Source organism: Capra hircus, chromosome 28 (genome assembly GCF_001704415.2).
Source record: "Capra hircus breed San Clemente chromosome 28, ASM170441v1, whole genome shotgun sequence".
Lineage (NCBI taxonomy): Eukaryota > Metazoa > Chordata > Mammalia > Artiodactyla > Bovidae > Capra > Capra hircus.
In genome coordinates this window covers 1,714,007-1,737,227 of record NC_030835.1, presented here as the reverse complement: position 1 = coordinate 1,737,227, position 23,221 = coordinate 1,714,007, and the positions used below count along the sequence as shown (strand labels likewise).

The 23,221-nt window shown below is 44.1% G+C and overlaps 1 protein-coding gene across 5 annotated transcripts; it reads right to left on the bottom strand.

The window, feature by feature from the left end:
- Positions 296–22,149, bottom strand: NCOA4 (nuclear receptor coactivator 4). Of its 5 annotated transcripts, none has more exons than XM_005699357.3 (10): positions 22,026–22,149; positions 8,050–8,204; positions 6,690–6,830; positions 6,421–6,509; positions 6,013–6,121; positions 5,370–5,459; positions 4,695–4,841; positions 2,720–3,727; positions 2,183–2,323; positions 296–1,838 (listed from the first exon to the last, which is right to left on the bottom strand). In XM_005699357.3, exons 2-10 carry the CDS (start codon positions 8,188–8,190, stop codon positions 1,833–1,835), a joined length of 1,872 nt encoding a protein of 623 aa, XP_005699414.1. In that variant the 5' UTR covers positions 8,191–8,204; positions 22,026–22,149; the 3' UTR covers positions 296–1,832. The 5 variants fall into 5 exon arrangements, with proteins under 5 accessions (XP_005699414.1, XP_005699417.1, XP_005699416.1 ...); XM_005699360.3 differs by having other exon boundaries at positions 4,695–4,838; XM_005699359.3 differs by having other exon boundaries at positions 22,029–22,149.

Below are 23,221 nucleotides of genomic sequence, written 5' to 3'. Positions count from 1 at the left end.
ACTCTAGGTCACACATATGCGTAATGAACAACTGGTGGCCATTACGATTACAGAGAAAGTGGAGTAGAGCCTTTCTGAACACATCTAGCTAGGAGGAACTGGGCAGAAAACCAGAGGACAGCAGATAGTAATAACATACCTGTTTGCTAGTTCAGGAGTGATAAAACAGCATTTTATTTTAAGTGAATGTAAGAACTTTTTATGTTCAAGTGTTTCTCAGCTGTGCTTGTAACCAAAGGATACCACATTCATATAATTTTGTGACAAGATGTTTTACAAACACACAGGACAACTATACGGGTGTTAGGCTTTTAATGGATGGAGGCAGATACAAAATGCACCGATGCGAAAGAATGGTTTAGATGCTCAGCATAGTGATCAATGTTGATTTAGGGAGACACAGCCTGTTAAACCTCAGCTACAGTTTCCTGCAACCTAAGATAATGGAGAAGCTGCTTAAGTTTTTACCCACCACCTTTAAAGTTCTAAATGGTATCTGGAAGAACTAAAAAGTAATAGGCTCCTTTCAGCTGTGGTTAAGAACTCTAGTGAGGCTGTATGGCAGTGACACTGGGTGGGACTGTGATGTTTCCCCAAAGGGGCTTTCCAGATGACCACATCACAGACTTTAAAGGTATTTCTAATAACAGGCAAGTTGAGTGGCTTAATAGTTTAAAAGTGGAAAGCAGCTAAGATGTCTCATTTTAGAGAATTTTAAAACATGGTATAAATACCACCTCTCTCCTACAGAGAAACTTTTTAAAGCATGGACATAACTTTAAGGATACTAAGGAAACAATAGTTTTCATAAAGCTTCAATAAACACCCCAAGGCACAAGTGTTCAAAACTTCCTATTCACTAAAATGTCACTGCATTATACTTTTATTAGAGGTATAGGTATGCTATGCTTGCAGTGAGTGGACGTTTAATTCATGCCTAGTTAAAAGCACCAGGTGTCAAGTTCAGCTTCCATTTACACAGGATGCACCGATAACACTTAGGATAGTGAACAGTTCAAGTGCATTTCCAACATACTTTGCTTTTTGATTAGTCAGCACTGGGGCTCTGCTGCCTGTAGTTCTTCAGAATATTTTGGAAGAGACTAGAACTACTCTGAACATAGTCTTCAAGCAATATGGAGCCCTTCTGAAAGAGATGTTCTTTCATGATAACATTTAGAGAAGGAAATACAGGCAGATCTTGCAAAATCTGAATGTCTTTCAAAAGAAGAAATGTAGAATCTGGCACCTAAGCTAAAATGTTTTGTAATAAATGTCAAAAATTGCCAAGACTTTCAATATGTGTTTTGGTAAGAAAAAACCACTATATTGGCAAGGTTAATGATGTAAAATACAATAGAATATTAATTAAATAGAAAATTCACCATTAATGGAAGAAAACCCAGGATAAGGGAAGCATCCAAAGACTGCCAATTGAAAGGTAATTTTACTAGCTTTAGAATACATCAACACACTTTGATTATAGAACTATTTCATTTTCAAAACTACAGTGTTTTAATGTACTTCTAATAACCACCCAATCTAAGGAGCCATGGAGGCTTATGAAAAAGACCTACCCACTAAGATGCATTTCCAGCACAGGGGTGAATTAATACTTCTGTAAGAAAGAACCTGAGTCACCTCAGCATCAACAAATCACCTTTTTCTTTTCCACAGTAATTCATAATTTGATGACTAATTTCACTAGTTTGAAACTGGGGAGGAAAGGAATTACATCAGACCCAGAGACAATGATTTCGCAAGCCACAGTCACTCAGCTCATGGATTTGTGATAATCTGCAGAAAATTTGGTTGACTAGTACTCGATTCCTTCACATCTGTAAAAAAAAGTCCACATAAAAAGTCACTTCACTGTAAGATTAAAAGCAAATGTCTTCCCACTTTAAAGCTCTCATTTCTCAATAAGCTATTAGAAACCACACAGGCTCCAAAAATTCTGACCGCTGCATCATCTGGAAAGGCTACTTTCAAGTATGTCCCAGTTATTTCATGGAGCAAGTCCAAGTGGAACATGGAGTCTCTATGATCTCTCTTCCCACCTCACCTAATACACAAACCACCCACTAACAGAAATACAGTTTGGTGAGCAAACTGAATTCATATGTAAGACAAGTCATAAGCAGCTAGAGCTGCAGCATTTGCCCTAGTGGCATATACCGACCTGTAGAGGAGTTCGATACAACCACTTTTCTTTATCAACTTTGAGCTGCATACAGGCAAAGAGATCGCAAACTGCTGGGAGGCCGTACCGGTCCGGGGGAAAGCTGTGCTCCTCCTGTAGGGGTGAGCTGAGTAACACTTCCTGCAACGAGACAAAGGGTGGGTTGCTCCATGACAGCTGGGAGGCGTGATGCCAACAAGTCATCTTCCAGTCTAGTGTCTATAAAGAGTGATGCGAGCGCTGGGCATGCTGGTAACAGGGCAAAGTGACAACTATTTTCTCTGCCCCTAATTTCTCCATAAACTGCAATAAAATAGGCCAGATGCGGATTTGGGGCATAGAAAATACAAACTTCAGTATGAATAATCATAAATGTTCCGTTCCGTTGCTAACATGGCCCCAAAATTAATACTTAAGCTGCATTTAACAGTTAAGATAGTATAGGATCTGGTCCATTTATTTGCAAGGTTTGGGATTAAGAAAATGAAAATCTACCGAATATACTTCAAGTGGTGCTTTTTCAATGTCTTGGCTCACCTTGGCCTTCTTTCGAAGTAGCCACTTGTCCTCTCCTGAGGATAACTGGCTAAGATTTCCTGTCTTCTTTCCTGGCAAGACCCAGTCAGCTGTGTTAAAGGGACACCAGGCAGTGGCCAAGGGGCTTGTAGGCTTTTGTTTGCCAGCCCTGTCCTCAGTAGGAGGCACTTCCTTGTTGGGACATCCTTCTTTGTGTGAGGGGGTCATGAGCCACTCTGACAAGGGAGTGTCCCTTATGACTCGGAAGGAATCAGCAATTCTGGAAGCTGATTTGGGTGCCTTAGCTTGCTCTGCTGCCTCTCTTCTGGATGGAGAGAGCCACATGTCCAGGGAATCTTTACGTTTCTCAGGTCCAGGCTTTGGTTCCACAGGCATACCATTTTTATCCTTTCCTTCTTTCTTCAGAAGCCATTTACACAGAGCTTCCTTCTCACAATTTTCATCACATACACACTCTGCAAAACTTATACAGGGCTCATTGGCTTTGCAGACCTCCTCTACTTTATATGGGTCTTGATGGTTCTGGACAAGCCAATCCTCAATAGTCAGGCTGGGAGTGGACAAGGGTTTCTTGGCCTCCAAGTGGTCGTTGAGGCATTTCAGACTGCCCAGGTTCTCAATCTCCACACCTTTGGGCTGGTTACCCTGACAACAGGTACAGGAATCGGACTTGACAAGCCAATCATTCACATTGTAGGACTCCTGGAACACCTGGAACAAGAGCTTAAACTTCTCACTGGTGGTTTCACAGCCGCCATTCTCGGGCTTCTCAAGCTTACGGGATTCCTGGGGAGTTACCAGCCAGTCAGAAAGATCCATCTCATCTTGATCAAGAGACTCTGAATCTTCGATTTCCACGGAGTAACAGCTGGCAGTAGAATAGCTGTTAGACCTTTGGTAGCTTGGTTTCTCAGAAACTTCTTGTTGCTGACTCTCATGGAGCCAGTTTTCCAAACCCTTTAGGTTGCCCCAGACTTTATTCAAGAAACTGCAAGCTCTAGCAGACGTCTACACAAAAAATACACAATATTACTTTGCTAGAATATTATGACTGCCTTGAAATTCAATGATAAGAGTTCTACTTATATTTACCACACTACAAAATGTTTCTAAGTATACATAGCCAAAAGACATGGGATTTCTCTGAGATATTAAAATACATAATCATATTAAAACTTAAATTTTCTGCAGTTTAAAAAAAAAGGCAAACTAGGAGAAAGCATTTATAGCACATCTTGTAGAAAAGAGACAAGTAGTTTCTACATGTGCATTTATGAATAAAGACCAAAATGAGTCATAATATGATTAGAGAAGTCATCAAAGTTAGCTAATAAAAATGAAAAATACTCAATCTCCTTAGTAACCTAAGAAACTCAAAAAGTAAAATTGTTCTTTTGTGTTAAATTCAGAGAAAAACTTGTAAATGACTGCCACTGTTAGAGATGTTTAGGGAAGAAGGTATATAAACTGGTACGGACTTTCTGGAAACCCAAACTGACAGTATGTATTGAAAGCCTTAAAGGGTCTGCAGAACTATAGGAATGCAATTTCCAAGAATTCATTCCTAAAGAACTAATCAAGAATGCATAGAAATGATTATCTCCTGGACACGCAAAAGAAATTTATTTATATTCAGAAAAACTGAAATTTATAGCCCATCAATGAAATACTATATACTATGAGGGATTTTATGGAAGAAGTTAAGTGACAGATATTCATGCACGTATATGTACGCATAAACGAAATGTTATAGTGGTAGTTTCTGCACGAGGGGTTATGAGCTTGTATTTCTTTATATAGTTTTTTCCTAAGCTTTTTCTCTACAGTGAAGAGGTTGTCACTATTGTAATAAAATGTTATCTTTGAAATATATGTTTCCCAGACTAGAACTAAAAACCAAAGACATGCTGTCAGTTAGTAACTAACCCCATCTATTACATCATCTATCTCAGAACCAATAGGGGCAGCGACACACCTGACTGTTCTCCACGGTCTGCTTCTGGTTGAGCCAGTCCTGGAGATTGGTGCTGGGCAGGTAAGGAGCCTGGTGACCGACGGCAGGTTTGCTTCCAAGGAGCCATTCACTGAGAGGGACAGCTGTGGCGCTGGATGCCGACTTCTGCTAATCACACAATACTTTGCTGCTTAACAAGGCAATGTCAAATGCAGCAGAAAGTTTGCCAGAAAAACAGGAGACCCAAGCTCTTTAATCTTGGCCCAGTGCTGACCCTGCACAAGTCAAATGATTCCCCTAAGCCTCCATTTTCACAATTACAAATCAAAGAGTACAGCTGGAAATCAGCTTCTCAACTCAAAACTTTTAGGATCCTGTATTCACACTTCTCACACTGCCTTCAGAAGTAAATGATCAAGAGAAGGATCCCTAAGAGAACCAACCCAATCACAGAGCTAATGGTAATTTCTTACGAACTAACTGATAACAATTACTTTCTTATAGAACACGTCTAAAACCTCTAAATTTCTGACATTCAGTCTCAAGGGAAGCATTTAACTGTATAAACTCATTTATTACCATTTGTGCCTTTTTACAAATAAATGATAGCCAAAAAAAAAAAGTGATAGAATCAAAACCCCAAAGAAATACAAGCCAAATAATAACTCAGTTACCAGAAACAAAATGACATTTTACCTGCTCTGGCAATGGGATGTAGCCTCTCTTCTCCAAGAAGGACCCAATATTTGATGAACTAGCATGAGCCATCAGGTGCTCAGGAATTTGCTATAAGATAAAAAGCAAATTAGTTGTGTTTACTAATGTTATGCTTTCAGACCAAAAAAGTGAACTTGTAATCCCTAAATTCCGAAAGTACTAAGCAAAGTGTTACAGTTCACTAGACTAAATCTTCCTCACACTAGATTCAGTGGCCTACGAACTAGTTATAGAATCTGAGAATTCTCTATCTACCACATAACTACCTTCACAGAAGAAACCTTCACCAGAGCTGGTGGTACTACAACTACTAACAAGACCCAAATGAGACGACATTTGACTCTATACAGACCATTCAAGCCATAAATTTCCTAAGAAATAAGTCAAAGGTATTTAGAGGTACAAAGAGGAATTCCAGAGACAATCAACCAGTCAATCATACATTCCAAGCACTACCAGCCTAAGGCTCTATAAATGCAATCAGAATATTGAGTTTCTAAAGCTTACCAATTTCTCAAGAAAGTCCCTTTTCATAGTGACAATGTGCTATTTTTAAGACCATGTGACGGGCCACAGACCTGAGAAGCTCACTATGAACCTTCTGAGATGAACATTTACTTACAATGGTCTTGAGAGACCCAAACGTGGTGATTGCCTGGCGCAGGGCAGTTATGTCGGCTTCAAAGAATAAAGCAGTTGAATCTTCAGGTTTGAGGGTCAGACTGCCCAATCTGGAGAAAAAAGTAAACAAAATCTGGCTATTTTAAAGAAATATCTATTTCAAATTCATCCAAAATAAAAACCAAATTGTGAGTTATTTGAAGTCTGGTTGAGTAACTCAACCAAAGATAGATGACTTAACGATGTACCACCAAGTATGATATTAAATATTTAAAGCAAGATGATATTATCAAACAAATGTTAAGTTTAACACTAAGTTAAATCCAAGTCATGCAAAGAGTTACAAAGTGACTTTTTAATACACCAAAGTCAAAGGGCCAAAATCGAAACACACAAGAAGGGTCTTTACCTCTCCAGGCAAGCTGAGACTTGATTGGCTAGGTCTTTGTTTTGGGTGCACTCCAGCTGATGAATAAGACAATTGAACTGGCCCAGCAACTAGAAGAAAAATGAAATCATAGAGCCACAATGATACGAAAAGCACCAAGTGTATCCAAGCTAACAAACAGCAAATAGCACTTGAGATTAGGTTTTTATCTGATCTGTATTGGTGCTTCATGACAGGAAAGACAGTCTCTGGAAACCAGAAACCGTATTATGGCCTTGCAGTTTTCTTACCCAGTAGAGCTGCTGGGCCTGCTGCTGAAGCGTCTCCTCTTTAAGCTGATAGATGAGGTCTACCTGTTCGTACAGCCACACCTCACGGCTTCGAAGGCATTCCAGGTGGCGACTTATGCAGCTGTGAATCTGGGCTTTGACCTAGGAAACATAAATATGTTAGCTTCACCAAAGATCAGTGTTTCCCACAGAATGGTACGGTTCCTAAATTTCTGGGGGTCACAACTCCTCGGATTATCCAATGATGACATGTATGGAGTATCTCCCCAGAAAAATGCACACACTGAAAATTTTGCCTATAATTTCAGGGTTGAGTGTCCCAAAGCCCACCCATGGAGGAATCAAAGCCCCGTGGACCCAGTTTAAGATTTTCAGTCATAAAAGCATCTTTTAAGCTCTAAAACCCTCAATACTCCTCCTTCTAAGAGGATAAGGTTTATTTCGGGTGTCCTAAAGGAGTCAAAAGAAAATACAAGGATATGTCATGTAATACTGATTCCCCTATGTTTTCCACATAATTTGAAAACCTATAGTTTTACAAAATCATCAGTGGAATAAGACAAGAATGTAACTAGCTAGCCCTTATCCCTTTTCTCACCCTATGAATAAGCAACACATTTACAGCAGGCCAATTTAGTGATGAGATGAACCACTACGTGTCAACAGCCAGAGGACTATAAGGGTAGACAGTTTACGTAAAATTATTAGCTAAATGTTTCTGGAAGTATCAACAGTGATGCAAAAGAGAGATGAATATAAAAATCCTATGGAAGAAAATTTTAATGGCTATAAATTATCCATGAGAAACCACATAAGGAACTGTATTTCAAAACACCTTTTTCTGTATAGTAAAATAGTATTTCAGTCATGTAATACTTGGTCTACCAATTCACCAACAGAATGCTGTTAGGCCAACAGAAGGAAAGGATTTCATCTTGGCCTGCTCTTAACAACTAACTCATTTACAGAATCGTGCCATGCCAATACCAGATTAAAAGACGGTAGGGGATGCGGAAGTGTCATCCTGTGTGCATCAGGAACACAAGTGGCCAGTTCAATGAGCTGACCTCATTCCTTTCGCTGCTTTTGAGTAGATGGCAGTGCTCGGCACAGCCACCACACAGAGCAGCTAGCGGAAACGCAGGCTAAAGTGGATTCTGTAAGGTGGTACAAGAATTTCTAGATTCTTCTAACATCTGCTCCAGTTTCCCTTTGGAGTCAAAGACACCAACATTTCAGGCAGATGATGCAAGGCATGGGATAAAACCTTTTTGGTTTGGAGAAGCCAATCCCTTGGCTATGCTCTAACTAGACCTGTGCTAAGAGTTCAGACAAGGGGAAAGAAAAGCACACGCCACACCTCTCGCAAGTTATCTTTAATCTGCTGCTCAGCCCGGAGAACTCCACCAATAGCAAGCTCCAAGTCCCTTCGTGCATCACGACACCTCAAGAGGGGTTCTCTATTAGCGGGGCAGCCACTCTGGTCCTGTGAGGCACTCATTCTGCACCTTGTTCCTTTAAAAGAAAAAAAAAAATCCAATTTGCACTATAATTACAACCAAACACCTTGCAATCATTCCCCCAAATGATTATCCAACCAACTCCCAGTTACTATTCATGACTACTTCACATTACTTCCAACACAGGACCTGGCACACAGCATCCCCTTAATAAATGTGACTTGTCTATCCGCCGCACCCACCCCACCCCCACCGCTACTGTTGTCCTGCCCCATCTATCCTGGATAAATCTAGAGTCAGAGATGGTTTCTAAATACTGAGAAAAAGGAGGCCGTGATCACAGTAGCCCAGCATGGGTTCACTAACCCCTGTGAATCTGTGGGCTTAGATGGATCCCAGGTAATTTTTTTTACTTAGAATCCAAAGTCACTTCCTTCTTGGGTAGTTTTACTAAACTGACCCGTCCAGGCAATGCTGTAGACATATTTGGACAACAGTAAGACCCGTGACAAGGCTGTATACTACCTTTGTGGACAAAGTAAACACAGGCGAAACAGGACAACTAAACTGAATCATAAAATTATGTTTTACAAAGTACTCAAAGGATAATGGATTAAAACCAGTATGCTAAATTTTTAGAGGTATGCCCCTGTTTTCCCCGATTACTCAACAGTTTTCTCTAATTGCCAGGATGAAAACACAGAAGAGATTAAAGCTGGAGATAACAGGGGGCTGTGACAAGAACAGATTTCAAGACACTCTCTACAGAGCTGTTAAATCTTGTAAAACAAAATGCAGCTTTTGTTTTTACTTGAATGGGGGAGGACAAAATGGAAAACAATGTTTTTCAAAAACGGAGATTTAAATTTATTTTTTATTGAAGGACAATTGCTTTACAGAATTTTTTCTGTCAAACCTCAACATTAATCAGCCACAGGTATACATAAAACCCCTCCCTTTTGAAGCTCCCTCCCATCTCCCTCCTCATCCCACCCCTCTAGGTTGATACAGAGCCCCTGTTTGAATTTCCTGAGCCATACAGCAAATTCCCCTTGGCTATCTATTTTCCATATGGTAATGTAACTTTCCCTGTTACTCTTCCCATCCATCTCACCCTCTCCTCCCCTCTCCTCCCGTCCATAGATCTAATCTCTATGTCTGTTTCTCCACGGCTGCCCTGGAAATAAATTCTTCAGTACCGTTTTTCTAGATTTCCATATATATGCATTAGGATACAGTATTTATAAAAGAATGGGGATTTTTAATTGAAAGCAAGCTTTATATGAGTTAGCAGTACACTGGATCTCAAGGAAAAAATTACTTACTATATGACTACATTTACCGAAAGCCTAACATTCGCCACAGGACTAATCTGTTCCACATTTATTAGACTACTTTTGAAATTTCCCTCTGAATAACAAACTTCAGAAACAGGCATTTAGGAAAAAAAGAAAAAGAAAGGGGCCTCAAAACCATGAAAAATTTCTCCAGGAAGACAGGCTGTTTAGTCTAGGTAAGAGAAGTTTCTGGGACAATAAGATTACTATTCTGGAATATTTGGAGACCTTGTTCTATAGAATTAGACTTGTTCAGAATGACCCAAAAGGAGTAGAGAAGGATTAATTGCAGATATCTGAGGCAACATATAGAAGAAATTTCCTAACAATCCTAAAGGAAAAGACCTTTGCAGAGAAGCCAGCCAGCTTTCAGGGGAACAGCAGTCTACCCAGTGCTGCTGCTGCTGCTGAGTCGCTTCAGTCGTGTCCGACTCCGTGCGACCCCACAGAAGGCAGCGCACCAGGCTCCCCCGTCTCTGGGATTCTCCAGGCAAGAACACTGGAGTGGGTTGCCATCTCCTTCTCCAGTGCATAAAGTGAAAAGTCAATGTGAAGTCGCTCAGTCGTGTCCAACTCTCAGCGACCTCATGGACTGCAGCCCCCCAGGCTCCTCCGTCCATGGGATTTTCCAGGCAAGAGTACTGGAGTGGGGTGCCATCACCTTCTCCGAGTCCTGCAAATGGCTGACAATTCACGTGAGACGCAAGGAACTTGGCCTACGCTGCATCTTCAGGCTGAAGTTTAGGGCCAGGTGGCTAACTCGCTAGAATCTAAGAAAAGCCAAATGCATTGAGATTCCCCATCCTTAGAGACAAGACAACGGGAGGAAGAAATTCAGTGGAATTACTCCTGACCACGAGCTAGGTCCACTAAAAACAGCAGAAAGATCCGGGAAATTCTCTAACTCCCCGGCTACTTTGCTGCCACAGTCTGGCTCCCTGTGATCATCTCTGAAAAAGGAGGGGCTTCATTAACTGGATTCGACAGGAATCCCCTCGGAGATTTTTTTACCCCTTAAAACATGACTTTGCGACCTTCATTTTCACTGTAAGCTGCCCTGTTTAAACACACCCCTTAGTGTACACTCAGAGCACACAGTAGGAACCTGCAAAATGTGGGTAAAATGCTGGCTCATAGTCGGAGAGCAGAACGTCACCTCATCACCACAAGTTGCTTCACTCTGCACGTAAGTTACACGAAAGCATGTTCAGCTTTCAAATATATTTAACAACTTTCACCTGCGCCTCACTTCCCACTCTTAGTTCCTCACCATCTGTGTGGGATGCCACAATGCCTGGCGCAGTGTACATTTTAAGCAATAACATTAAATTAAACAGTGTTAAAAAACTCCATAGCTCTAGACCATGTGGGAAACAAATTCAAATGCATACAATGTAGAAAAGTAGGTCTTCTCAAAGCAATCACGAATACTGCACTCTGCCTACCAAGAACAGAATATAGCAGAAACACACAAATTGGACGGTCCCCTTATTAGCTATGGATACAAACTAGGATGAGATTTCAAAGTTACAAAACTGATTCTTCGCCACATATTTACCCATCTTGTTTTCAAAATAAAAGGAGCCTTATCCTTCAGAACAGTCACCTGGTTAGAGTAAGGGTCTTTAAGAACCTGCTTCATCCTCTCACACCCAGCCCAGGGACGTCTGTCCCTCTGCTGCCCTTGGCTCTGACCCTCCTCCTTCCTCTGGCGCAGTCACGGGGTGGTCAGCTGCCATAGCCTAGATCCCGAGAAAGAAGCTGTGCACGTCTGTCTTCTTGTCCTGCAGTGAAGGGGAAACCCTCCGAGCTGAAATCAAGAACTCTACCCGACACGTGATTTCTAACCACAGTAAAGTGAAGCCAGTCCTGAACTGCCACATTCAGACACTTGTTTGAGTTATCTAAGTCCATACCAGTCAATTTCAACAATCTGTTTGTTTCAGGTTGGAGAGCCAGTGTAGCAAGTGTGATGTTGAAGAAATTACTCTGAGGCCTGAGAAACCGGAATTCCAGTTACATCTGCAACCTTGAGACCCATGAGCTAGTTACTTAACTTCTCTGGGCCACAATTTCCTCTAGAAAAACGGAGACAACAGTAGCTTTTAATACCAAGTGCTGCAATAAAGATAAACAGATAATATCTGCCTACAGGCGCTTAACCCAAGCCCTGCACACTGCACTTTTTAACCTTTGGTTGCTTCTGTAATTAGGTTTAGCTGAGTTATAGGGACCTTCGGAATCTCCACCTTTGGACTATAGACAGAAGCACAGAAACTAGAAAAGGCTCTGAAGTGACAAAGCTCTGACTCAGAATCAATTAGCCATCAATTAATGCCATGACCTTGAATTGTCTGCCCTTTTTGAACCTAATGTTCTAATTAACAAGTGAAGAGAACAAGATCTACCTCAGAGACTTGGTGGCCAGAGTGTGGTACCTGCATAGCTCTCCGTCTTCTCTCTCACTATATAACAGAGCAAACCCTCTAATATATTAATATACTAAGTACACACACACTTTTCTGCCCTACTACCTTCAAAAGAGGATTGACTTAAAAAAAAAAGTATTGCCTTAAACGTGTGGGGTGGTTTTGTTTGAGACAAGTTAAAAGTTTAAGTGCTTTCTAAAGCTTCCCTTCCCCTAGGATTTCTGTTCAAGGTTTTGGGGGAGAAAAGAGATCAAGCAAGAAATACACACATTCCTCACATAAATAAAGCTCCTGGAAAAACATACTTTCCTCAAAGCAGGCTCTGCCCACTCGGGCAGCCCACTAGGCCCTCCTGCTGCCGGAGAGCCCCCACCCCCACACCATCCCTTTCCCCTCAAGCGCTTCCCCTCAAGCGCTTCCCCTCAAGCGCTTCCCCTCAAGCGCTTCCCCTCAAGTGCTTCCCCGGCGGCTCAGCTGGTAAAGAGTCTGCGACTCAGGAGACCTGGGCTGGATCCCTGGGCTGGGAAGAGCCCCTGGAGAAGGGAAAGGCTGCCCACTCCAGTGTTCTGGCCTGGGGAATTCCACAGACTGTATGGAGTGGAATGACTCTCGACTGAGCAACTTTCACTTTCTTTGCTCGAAGAAGAGTTCCACAAACTGTATGTGCCATATTTGCACAATACTCTGCACAAATCTAGTTATGAAATCCAAAGGACAGGCAACAATACTTGAGTAACTAAACCGCAAATGAAGCTAAATCCTCGTCATATGGTTTAACCATAAAATTTCCAAAGAGCTATAACCCTCTTGTGACCAACACTAACCACAATTGAAAGTTAGAAAAATCTTGGGCATCTCTGTGATGGACTGCTCTCATTACACTGATGATGCCACCAAGACCCAGAGAGCTTAAACAGCCCATCTGAAGGGCCACCACAGCCGCAACGTGGAGAGTCGGGTTCAGAGCCAGAGCTCCTAGGGTCAAGGCCTGGGTTCTCTCCTGGCCAGTTGGTTCTTCCTTTAGTGCATCGCCCATATATTCTTTTTATTTGCCAACAGGAGGTTAAAGTCAACTTTCCAATGGGTTACTCCTGGAACAACTTCCATTAAGAATCTCAGTCCATTCATAATCCTCAAAACAATTTTTCATAGCCTTCTTCCTTAGATAATGCTAACAAAAATAAACAGCATGTCATGACAGGCTCAGAATAACGAAAACACTTCCAAGCACGAAAGACAGGAGCAAGAGCCCTGGGCTCTGACCTCACATCTCACAACCACTCTGCATCCTCTGTCCAAACGACGGCTTGTATCATTTCTAACTGCACCTTCCAGGTCTCGCTGTTTGACTCCTTCCCAAATTGCTCTCCTCTCCAAAAAAGATGTCCATTTTTCATTTATATTCCTAGCATCTAAATCATTGCTAAAAGACCCATAAGGTACTTATTATCTTCTATGAATTACTAAATTAGAATACTGATGGTCCATTTGGTTATCTCTGATGAGACAGCACATATCCGAATATTTGTACAGATTTTCAAGAAAAAAATTACACTAATAGTCCACATGCAATTTTACCCTGACACATTCCTTAATGGGTTCTTTCTTCCGTCAGTTTTTTTAGTATCACAAATCATTAACTCAAAGGTTATATATACGTATCTCATCCTAGCCCACAGTTTCTGAAATTCAGGATGATTCTGTTAATTTTTTACAGCATGTAAGCAAAGGTTAACGCCTGAAGAAACGCACAAAATAAGGGATAATAAATGCACGACAACACATTTAGGCTTAACAGTTGAGGCCGTACTGCGTTCAGGTAACTTTATACATGTAACTATAAGCAGCCAATCCCTGCACATCAACTTTCCCAAGCAGTGACTGAGAACGAACCACAATATTAGCCATCACCCTCTAATGCCAAGTACGGCATTTCTAGTTCAAAAGCAACAGTGACACACGCGCCTCTCCAGGCTCCCCAACACTTTCTAGGAGCACAGCTGCCCGAAGAAGCCTGCGTCTGGTCCTCCCGGGAAGCCGCAGCCGCGCGTCCACTCTGTTTCAGAGCAGGTACCGGTACCGCTCAGTACGCATGCGCACAGCAGGGCCCCTGCCCGGCCGGCCCAGGGGAGCCCATCCGGAGGGCTCCCGCCGCGGCCCTGGGCTGCCGGACATACCTCCTCTCCAGCTAGGCTCCGGCGCGCGAGCTGCCCAGCAAGCAGGACACTGCTTTATCCGGGACGGGGTGAGAAAGGCCCCTGGGCCCGCAGAGAGCGCCCCGCCCCGCCGGCGCGTGCGGCAGCGCCCCGCGGGCGGGCGGGAGCGCGCACGTCGGCCGCGGGGCGGGGCCGGAGGCTCCGGGGCCCCCAGGTGCCCCCGCGTCCCCCCGCGGTCCGAGGACCCCCACGCCCTCCCCGTCTCCCTCAAGACTCTCGGTTCCGAGCCGCTCGGGCGCCGCCGCCACTGGCCGCTCCGGGCGAAGCCAGCCCGCAGAGCCTCGAGGGACACCAGGGGCTCCTCTCCAGCCTTTCCGCGGCCCACCTGCTCCTGCGTCTAGCCTCAGTGTCCACCCTGATCCACACCCCAAAGCGTCAAGACGTCTTTAAGGATTTTGCTGCTAATCACGACAAAGAAATACCAAACGCGGGTCAGTAAGGTTTCCGAAGTTGTCAGAGTTCCTGGCAGTAGTTCGTGACTCCCCCTGAGATCACCGCCGCCAGCCTAGCTGAGGCTCAGGTCTCGGCTTCTGCTTCAGGCTCTGCCATTTCCTCACATCTGTGACACTCCTCTACCTGTACCCCGGTGTCCCTCTGACTCTCAAACACACTCCCACATGGCCTCAGCCCAGTTATGCATTTAATGCTAATGGATGCTTTTCATTCAACAAACTGAGTGAGCACCAGCCAGATGGCAAGCTCTATTCCAGGTGCTGGGATACAGTAGTGAAATAAAAGCCCTACCTGGAGAGGCAGTAACACGGAGTAGTTACCAGAATGAACTCTGGAGCTGCACCATTTGGGTGCAAAACCTGGCTCTGTCATTGAGATGCTGTGTAACCTTAGGCAAGTCACTTAACCAATCTACGCCTCAGTTTCCCCATCTGTAAAATGAGGACGATAATAATGGGTCAACTCAATGAGAATTATACGAATTGTTATATAAAAAATGTTTAGGACAGTACCTGGCCCCCGTAAGTACTTCCTGCCTGATGATTGTCATGCTCATGGTACTCTAGTTTGATGCCATTTTCCCTGAAAATAATCCTTATAGCCTGCATATCCAATCAGGCCAAAGACAAAATTCTATACAACCTTGTCACACCTTTTAAATCAATTTTTTTTGTGTGAAATACTAATTCTCATCAGGCTGTATAACTTATATGCAGGGTATATCATGCGAAATGCCAGGCTGGATGAAGCACAAGCTGGAATCAAGACTGCCAGGAGAAATATCAAGACCTCAGATATTCAGATGACACCACCCTTATGGCAGAAAGTATAGAGGAACTAAAGAGCCTCTTGATGAAAGTGGAAGAGGAGTGAAGAAGCTGGCTTAAAACTCAACATTCATAAAACTAAGATCATGGCATCCGGTCCCATCATTTCATGGTAAATAGATGGGGAAACAATGGAAACAGAGATAGACTTTATTTTCTTCGGCTCCAAAATCACTGCAGATGGTGACTGCAGCCATGAAATTAAAAGATGCTTACTCCTTGGAAGAAAAGCTATGACCAACCTAGACAGCATACTAAAAAGCAGATATTAGTTTGTCAACAAAGGTCCGTCTAGTCAAAGCTATGGTTTTTCCAATAGTCACATATGGATGTGAGAGTTGGACTGTGAAGAAAGCTGAGCGCTGAAGAATTGATGCTTTTGAACTGTGGTGCTGGAGAAGACTCCTGTGAGTCCCTTGGACTGCAAGGAGATCCAACCAGTCCATCCTAAAGGAAATCAGTGCTGAATATTCACTGGAAGGACTGATGCTGAAGCTGAAACTCCAATACTTTGGCCACCTGATGTGAAGAACTAACTCTTGGAAAAGACCCTGATGCTGGGAAAGACTGAAGGCAGGAGGAGAAGGGGGTGACAGAGGATGAGACGGTTGGATGGCATCACCGACTCGATGGACATGAGTCTGAGCAAGCTCCAGGAGCTGGTGATGGACAGGGAGGCCTGGTGTGCTGCAGTCCCTGGGGCCGCAAAGAGTCGGACACGACTGAGCAACTGAGCTGACTGACTCATCTATGCATCTGAAGCTACTTTCATGACAGTTAAGAGCAGAGTGAAGCCACTTGACAAAAAGCAGAGGCCAGTGAACACGGAAGACTAGAAACCTCAGTTAAGCATCCCTCAGATTCCAGATGGACACAATCTATGGACGTGCCTGCTTCATCTGCGAGGCACAGTTTCTGGGGTCCCATGTCAGTCATTCACTACGAAAATTAGTGAGAAAACAATTTCTGTCTTAATTCAAAATATCTTCATTGGGTAGCATATTTTGTGAAGATACAAATAAAGCTAGACATACCTCTGAATGATGAAAGTTAAAATTTGATAGCCCTTTGTACTTTGAGTCAGTGGCTAGAAAGAAGCAATTCTCTGTATTTTATAGCAACTCTCTGTAAAAATATGACTAATGTCAAGAACTTTCATCTCTCTTATATGCCCCTAAAAATAGTTACAAAATGAATACAACAGGAAATTTGTTGACCACCACCTACATAACCAGTGGTCTCTATGCCCTCTCTACCAGATCCTGCTTTCCTTCACTTGAACTGAGCTACACAGCCACTGAGAGTCAGTGCTGTTCTATTTATGACAGCTTTAATTGTTACTATAATGAAGTGACTAAAGAGTATACAAACATAAAAACTGGAGGGAGAAAAAACTCATAAAAATCTAAACAAATTCTGCATTCAGACTTTGCAGGTAGCTTTTTACTCCCTTAAGCTTTGTTATTTGCCCTTGCATATTTATGAAATATTTAGGTTCTAAAGGGGAAAAAGTCATGAGACATTTTACCTCTCTTCTGTTTCAAGATTTCCTCACTGTCTCCCAACAGGAGAACCGTCTATTTCCTAGTAGATTAGTAGATCATCTCATTTAAAGAGCATAAACTGCAACTGTCAATGGCTCCCCACCTGCCTACAGGATAAAGTCCGAACTTCTCTAATAAAGCTTGGAGTCTTCTGACTTCAGCCTGACTCTCTTGCTATCTCCCCAGAGCAGCCCCCACCCCGTGATCTTCTGGACAGCAGTTTCTCATGCGTAGACCTGGCCGGTTCCTCGCGTCCAGTCTGGCTCTCCCAGCTCTCTCCGTCAGCAATGCCAGACCTCTCCCCTCTCCCTACCTGTCTGCTTTTCTGACTATACTTAAATCAGAAAAGCATAGTCACCACTATTAAACCTTTTCTAACCAAGCATCCCATTTCTCAATAGTTTTAACCTACAGAGGCTTCCCTGGTGGCTCAGATGGTAAAGAATCTGCCTGCAATGCAGGAGGCCCAGGTTCAATCTCTGGGTTGGGAAGATCCCCTGGAGAAGGGAACGGCAACCCACTCCAGTATTCCTGCCTGGAGAACCCCATGGTCAGAGGAGTCCGTGGGGCCGCAGGGAGTCAGGCACGCGTGAACCACTAACATGCACACAGCGTTAGCTGCTGCCTCCTCTGGGCCGGGTGTAGCGCAAGTGAGCTGCCTCTGACACCTCTAACACACGCCTTGCTGCTGCATGTCTGCCTCCTTAGCCTGAGGTCCTGAGAGCAGGGCCAGGCGTTGCTGGCCTGGCGTCAGCGTCACGGCGCTACCAAGCCCCCTTCCCGTTCCACGAGCTCTCTGAGCTGACCTAGAGAACGTGTCCCTGGAGCTGTGCAGTGCTTCAGCCCTCAACTCAACAGAGGCTCCATACTCACTTGATAAATGGACGGACGGCTACATGAGAAACGAATGCTCAGTCTCCGACCAGCCCGGGGAAGTGTGGTGTAGCTCTGCTTTAAGCAGAAGCAGTCAACTTGATGTCCCATTCAGAAAGGTTTCCAGAAGTGGAGATGTTTCTACCACAACTGGTACTTTCCGTCTGCTTTCAAACAAGACAAAACTAGCAAGGATATTGCTACTGAAACTATGCTTTCAGGCTAGGCTCTGATGTAAAGTGCCTTTCCCAATGCCAGAACCTACCATCAAAGCCCAACTATGCAGATTCACAAGCACTAGCTGATGTATGAGTTAAAGGGGAAGCAGTAACTGCGCTTACAGCCATCTCTGGGTTTTTTCCCTGATTTTACAGAAATTCCACCCACATCACAGAAGTTTGGTAAGCTTTCAGAACTAGGGCTGTACTCTATCTTCAATTTGAAACTTCTTGCCATAATATAGGAAAAGATGTTATTTATCTATCATCACAGTAATAATTTATCCCTAATTTTATATGGTAAATATCTTATGGTTTTCCTGACAGAGACAAGCAAATGATAAAATACTTTCCCTCCTCTGAAGCCTAGAGGTCTAGAAATAATGCCAAACTAAAACTCAAAATATACCCAAGATCATTTTCTTATCAAATCTGTAATTGTTCAAGCATTAAAAGACTTAACTTCTGTCTATGACCAACTGACAAGAAAAAACTTTTTAACCTGTTTTGCCAGTCACCCACTCCTTCACTGAACCAAACTGTCGTGTTTCTAGAGGACTCAAGACAATGCTAGCTAAAAGGAATATTTAGCCCCAAACATACCCTCAGCCTCAAAACAGATTATCTTGATTTCATCGCATAATCAAGCCAAGGAAAATCAGGGGTGACAAGAGAATCAGGGAGAATGTCAGAGAGTCTAATCAGGGAGACTAAGAGAGTCTGAATGAAGCATTCAGGCAGAAGTTTGTTGCTGTTGTTGTTTTAAAGAGACCCTCAAGATAACCTTTGTTGACTTGCCAGTGAATCTACCTAATTCAAAGAGTAAGGATGACATGCCAGGATTCCAGGTAATGGTAGACTAGGGGGGACGTTCACAAATTGACTGTAATGTCAGGATTTAGCAAGCAAAGAAGACAAGCTGAGAAGGACCATATGGCTGCTCCTCTAACTGACAAGGATAGAAACACTACTAAAACAATTCACCAGAGCAGAAGCGGCCAACCTGGCCCCCTTATCAGTCCAGGCCACCTGCACTGCTTGCCTCGTCTGTGTGCAACAACGTGTTTACACAGACCTATGTTGGAAACAGAAGCCAACATAAAACCGATAGCGAAAGTTTAAGAGGGCCAAAGTGTGGCGAAAAGACTAGTAAAACTGCCACCGCGATCTACGGTTCCTTCATGAACCGGAACTTAATCCCGTACTTGCATACTGGCTTGGCCCTTTCAACAATCACTTAAGACTTGCAAGCTAACTAGTACATATACAGAGACCCTGAATTCCCTGACTTCAGTGACACTCAGAAAATGCTCTCTGGTCTAGCAACACATGCCACTGTGTCTCCTTCACAGAAACGCGTCTTGATTCTCTGAGACTGGGCATACTGCTTTGGAAAGAGTCAAAGATTAATACATGTAACCATTAATATGTGTATGGTATACATGTACTGTAATGATTATAAAGTAACACATTCACACACGTAACTAATATATGATACAGCATTTAGAATAGTTTCTGATCACTTCTGATAAGAGAATGAGTGGCTAATACAGGAAGACTTTTTTTGTAGTTTTTTCATCAATTACATACGCCACCCTCATCTGTCTCCAGGATTCCTGCAGAAACCTCGTTACTGCTGCCCACTTCTCCCCTCCTCGGAGCCCACTCAGCCTGCCACAATGGCCTCTTTGCTGCTCCTCCCGCATACCCGGAATGCCTCCGGGCACTTGCATTTTCCTCCAGGTTCCTGTGCCTGCTCCTCTCCCCACTGTCATCTTCCTTATTATCCTATATAAAATAAGTCTTCCTTCCACACACTTCCCCTTAACATATTTTAACATTATCTCCACAGTGTGTGTCACAGTCTGACACGGAGAAACCGTTTCTTTTCTGATCCCACTTCAGAAAACACGGAAGGGACGCGCAGACGGAGGCTGCCCCTTGCTCACTGTTACAGAGGTGCTCAGTAAGTAGCTGCTGGAGGAATGGGTTCAGTAAGTATTGAATATATCTAAGAAGCAAGACTTTTTTTTAACACATCATCTCATTCAGTCCTCACAAAACTTTAAGGTACCTACATATTACAAATACAATTTTTAAAACAGGGAAACTACGGCTTGACAAGGTCAGATGTATTACCTACAGTCACAGGCTTCCAAGTAAAAGAACCAAGATTTAATCCAAGATCTGAGCCTGTGTTCTCTAACCACACAATGGATGGTGAACGGACCATTTAAGTGTTAAGATTGTACTGTTATTTTCTTACTCATTCTACAAAGACTTACTGTCTATACTGACACATACTGTGATAGTCCCTAGGGACACAATGGCAAACTTGGCATCTAGGGGGAAATTTGTGACACTGAGTCACCAAAAACTAAGAAAATAAGAAAACTTTGAAACCAGAGACCGAGATTTAGAAGTGCAGCAGTCACCGCAATGACTGCTCTGAATGCCTTCAAGTATGCTAAGACTTACTCTGGGAGAGAAATTATCATAAAATTCTAGCAAGAAGCTAGTGGGGGAGGAATCTGTATCAGAATCACCTATACAGTTTTATGAAACCCCTACAGAGGCTCCTGAGATTCTGGCACAGCTAAACTGACTTTAAGTAAAATGGCGGTGGGGAAGGGAGTCCAATCTAATTCTTAAAATAAGATATCTCCTCCCTCTTTGAGAATCACATCTTCCTTTCCCTACATGGCTCACCATGCTTCTCCACTTTTAAAATACCTATTTGCCCAAAATAAGGTAATTGGAGAAGTGAATTTTAACACAAACACATTATCATAAAACTTGAGGATTCTCCCTAGGAACCCAAGAACAGAAAAGGAGGGAGAAATAAAGTGTAAGATATGTCACCCTGCTAGACTTTACCTATGTCATCTCACTTAACAAATCTGCAAACTAGCAGACATTCAAAGAGCAAAACAAGTGACCTGCCTCAAGGTCCATGCACCCACTCCCAACTCCACTGCAGCATTTGAGTGAGTCTTCCTCAAAGACTCCGAAAACGTCACACTAGTACCCCCGTGCAGAGATGAGTCAACTATGATGAACTGCCCCATCCCCATCCAGAAGTAACTCAACAGTCCCTACAACTAGGCGTCCATATTACCAAGCGGGTAGAGGCAACAGTTATGGCACAATGAGCCTCAGCCTGATCAGAAATCAACACAGAACAGTACGGTGAGAAGGCTCTGCCTCTGGGGTCAAGTATTACTCTCTGCCTTCTGCCATTCTCGATCTCACCATCCCCTGTCATATACCACGTGGCACTTAAGCCTATTCACACGATTATTGTTCCTGCCCCGATTATTTAGTTCCACGAAAATAAGGACTATGCCCATATTTTTTTCCAGTGTCATACCCTCAACACCCTGAACATACAGGTGCTAAATTAAACAACTGTTGGTGGAGTGAAGCAATGGGCTAAGCGGCCTCGCTCTTCTCATGTGTAAAAAGGAGATAAGGGAGCTACCTCTCAGGATTCTGGAGAGAATTACAAGCACTTTACCGTAAGTCACGGGGGGTTGGCGGGTAGAGGGCCGAAAAAAATTGCAATCTGTCTGTTTCCACCCAACAGGCTAGGAATGTATTTACTCTGGGGCCGTGAAAACAGGCCCCTCCTCGCTCCAAGAGACTTCGGCCAGAGCGAGCAAAAGCTTGGAGCTGTCACCCCCGGGGCTGGGGGCAAGGCGGAAGGGCAGGCTGGCGTTGGTGGTTCCCGGGCCAAGTGCGTCCAAGGACGAAGGAGGACAGGCTGGGCAGGAAGAAAGAGGTGACCCCTGAGGCCGAGAGTCGCGGGCCAGAGAGAGGAGGGCAAGCCCAGGCCGGCGGGCAGGGAGAAGGTCGCGCTCCGGAAAAGCAGGCCCAGACAAGCCCGGGCCGGGCCGAGAAACGGCCACGACGCCCCAGCCTCCCGCGGCGTGAGAGCGGAAGGGGGCACGCCCGCCCCGCTGGCCGCTCCGGTTCTTACCACCTCCGAGTGTCGCTCTGGGCGTTCAGAAGAGACCTTCACCGAGCCGCCGCCGGCCACACACACGCCGAGGGCCCAGAGGTAGAGTTCCCGCGAGAACGCAACCTTCCTCCCACGCCTCACGCCACGCGTTTGACAGTCTCGCGAGATCTCAGTCGGGGTCAGCCCAAGGCTCTCGCCTGCCCCCCAGAGGGATCAGAGTGCAGGTGCACAAGTCTTCCTGCTCCCCAGACCAGAGTCTTTTTGCCAGTTTAATGCTGCTGCTGCTGCTGAGTCGCTCCAGTCGGGTCCGACTCTGTGCGACCCCATAGACGGCAGCCCACCAGGCTCCCCCGTCCCTGAGACTCTCCAGGCAAGAACGCTGGAGTGGGTTGCCTTTTCCTTCTCCAGTGCATGAAAGTGAAAAGTGAAAGTGAAGTCGCTTAGTCGTGCCCAGCTCTTTGCCACCCCATGGACTGCAGCCCACCAGGCTCCTCTGCCCATGGGATTTTCCAGGCAAGAGTGCTGGAGTGGGGTGCCATTGCCTTCTCCTCACTATCTGACTGCAAAGCATTCGTCTGCTTGTACCATATCACACACCACACAATTGTCTACACTCCGCATTCCACTGCTCTGTTCGCACGGCCAACACACACCTCCCCTCACAATTTGACATTATCCACACTGGAATTTTATTTGTTTATTACCAGATGTTAAAATAGGATCTTTGTCTTAGTTTTGAAGAAGTCCCTAATACTATTAATAGCTGCTAACCTGCTCCTCAGATTTCCCAGAAAGATGGAAAACCATCTGAGTAGGATTTGCAAGGGAAATGATTTTGATACAGCTTTATGCAACTCACCCAAGAATGATAAGGGGCAAGGCTACCTCAGCAGAGGGCAACAGGAAGCAAATGCAGAAGCTAAAAGGGCTGTCATGGAAGGGGACTGGAAAGGGATATTGCTGTTTTCACTAAATTGTGTCCAATTCTTTGTGACCCCACGGACTGCAGGTGGCCGGGCTCCTTTGTCCATTGGATTTCCCAGGCAAGAATACTGGAGTGGGTTGCCATTTTTTCCCCAGGGGATCTTCCCAACCCAGGGCTTGAACCCAGGTCTCCTGCGTTGCAGACAGATTCTTTATCATCTGAGTTACCAGAGAAACCAGATTGGAAAGGGAGCTATGGAGAAAGAGGAGCAAGAGGGAAAGTCTAAGAA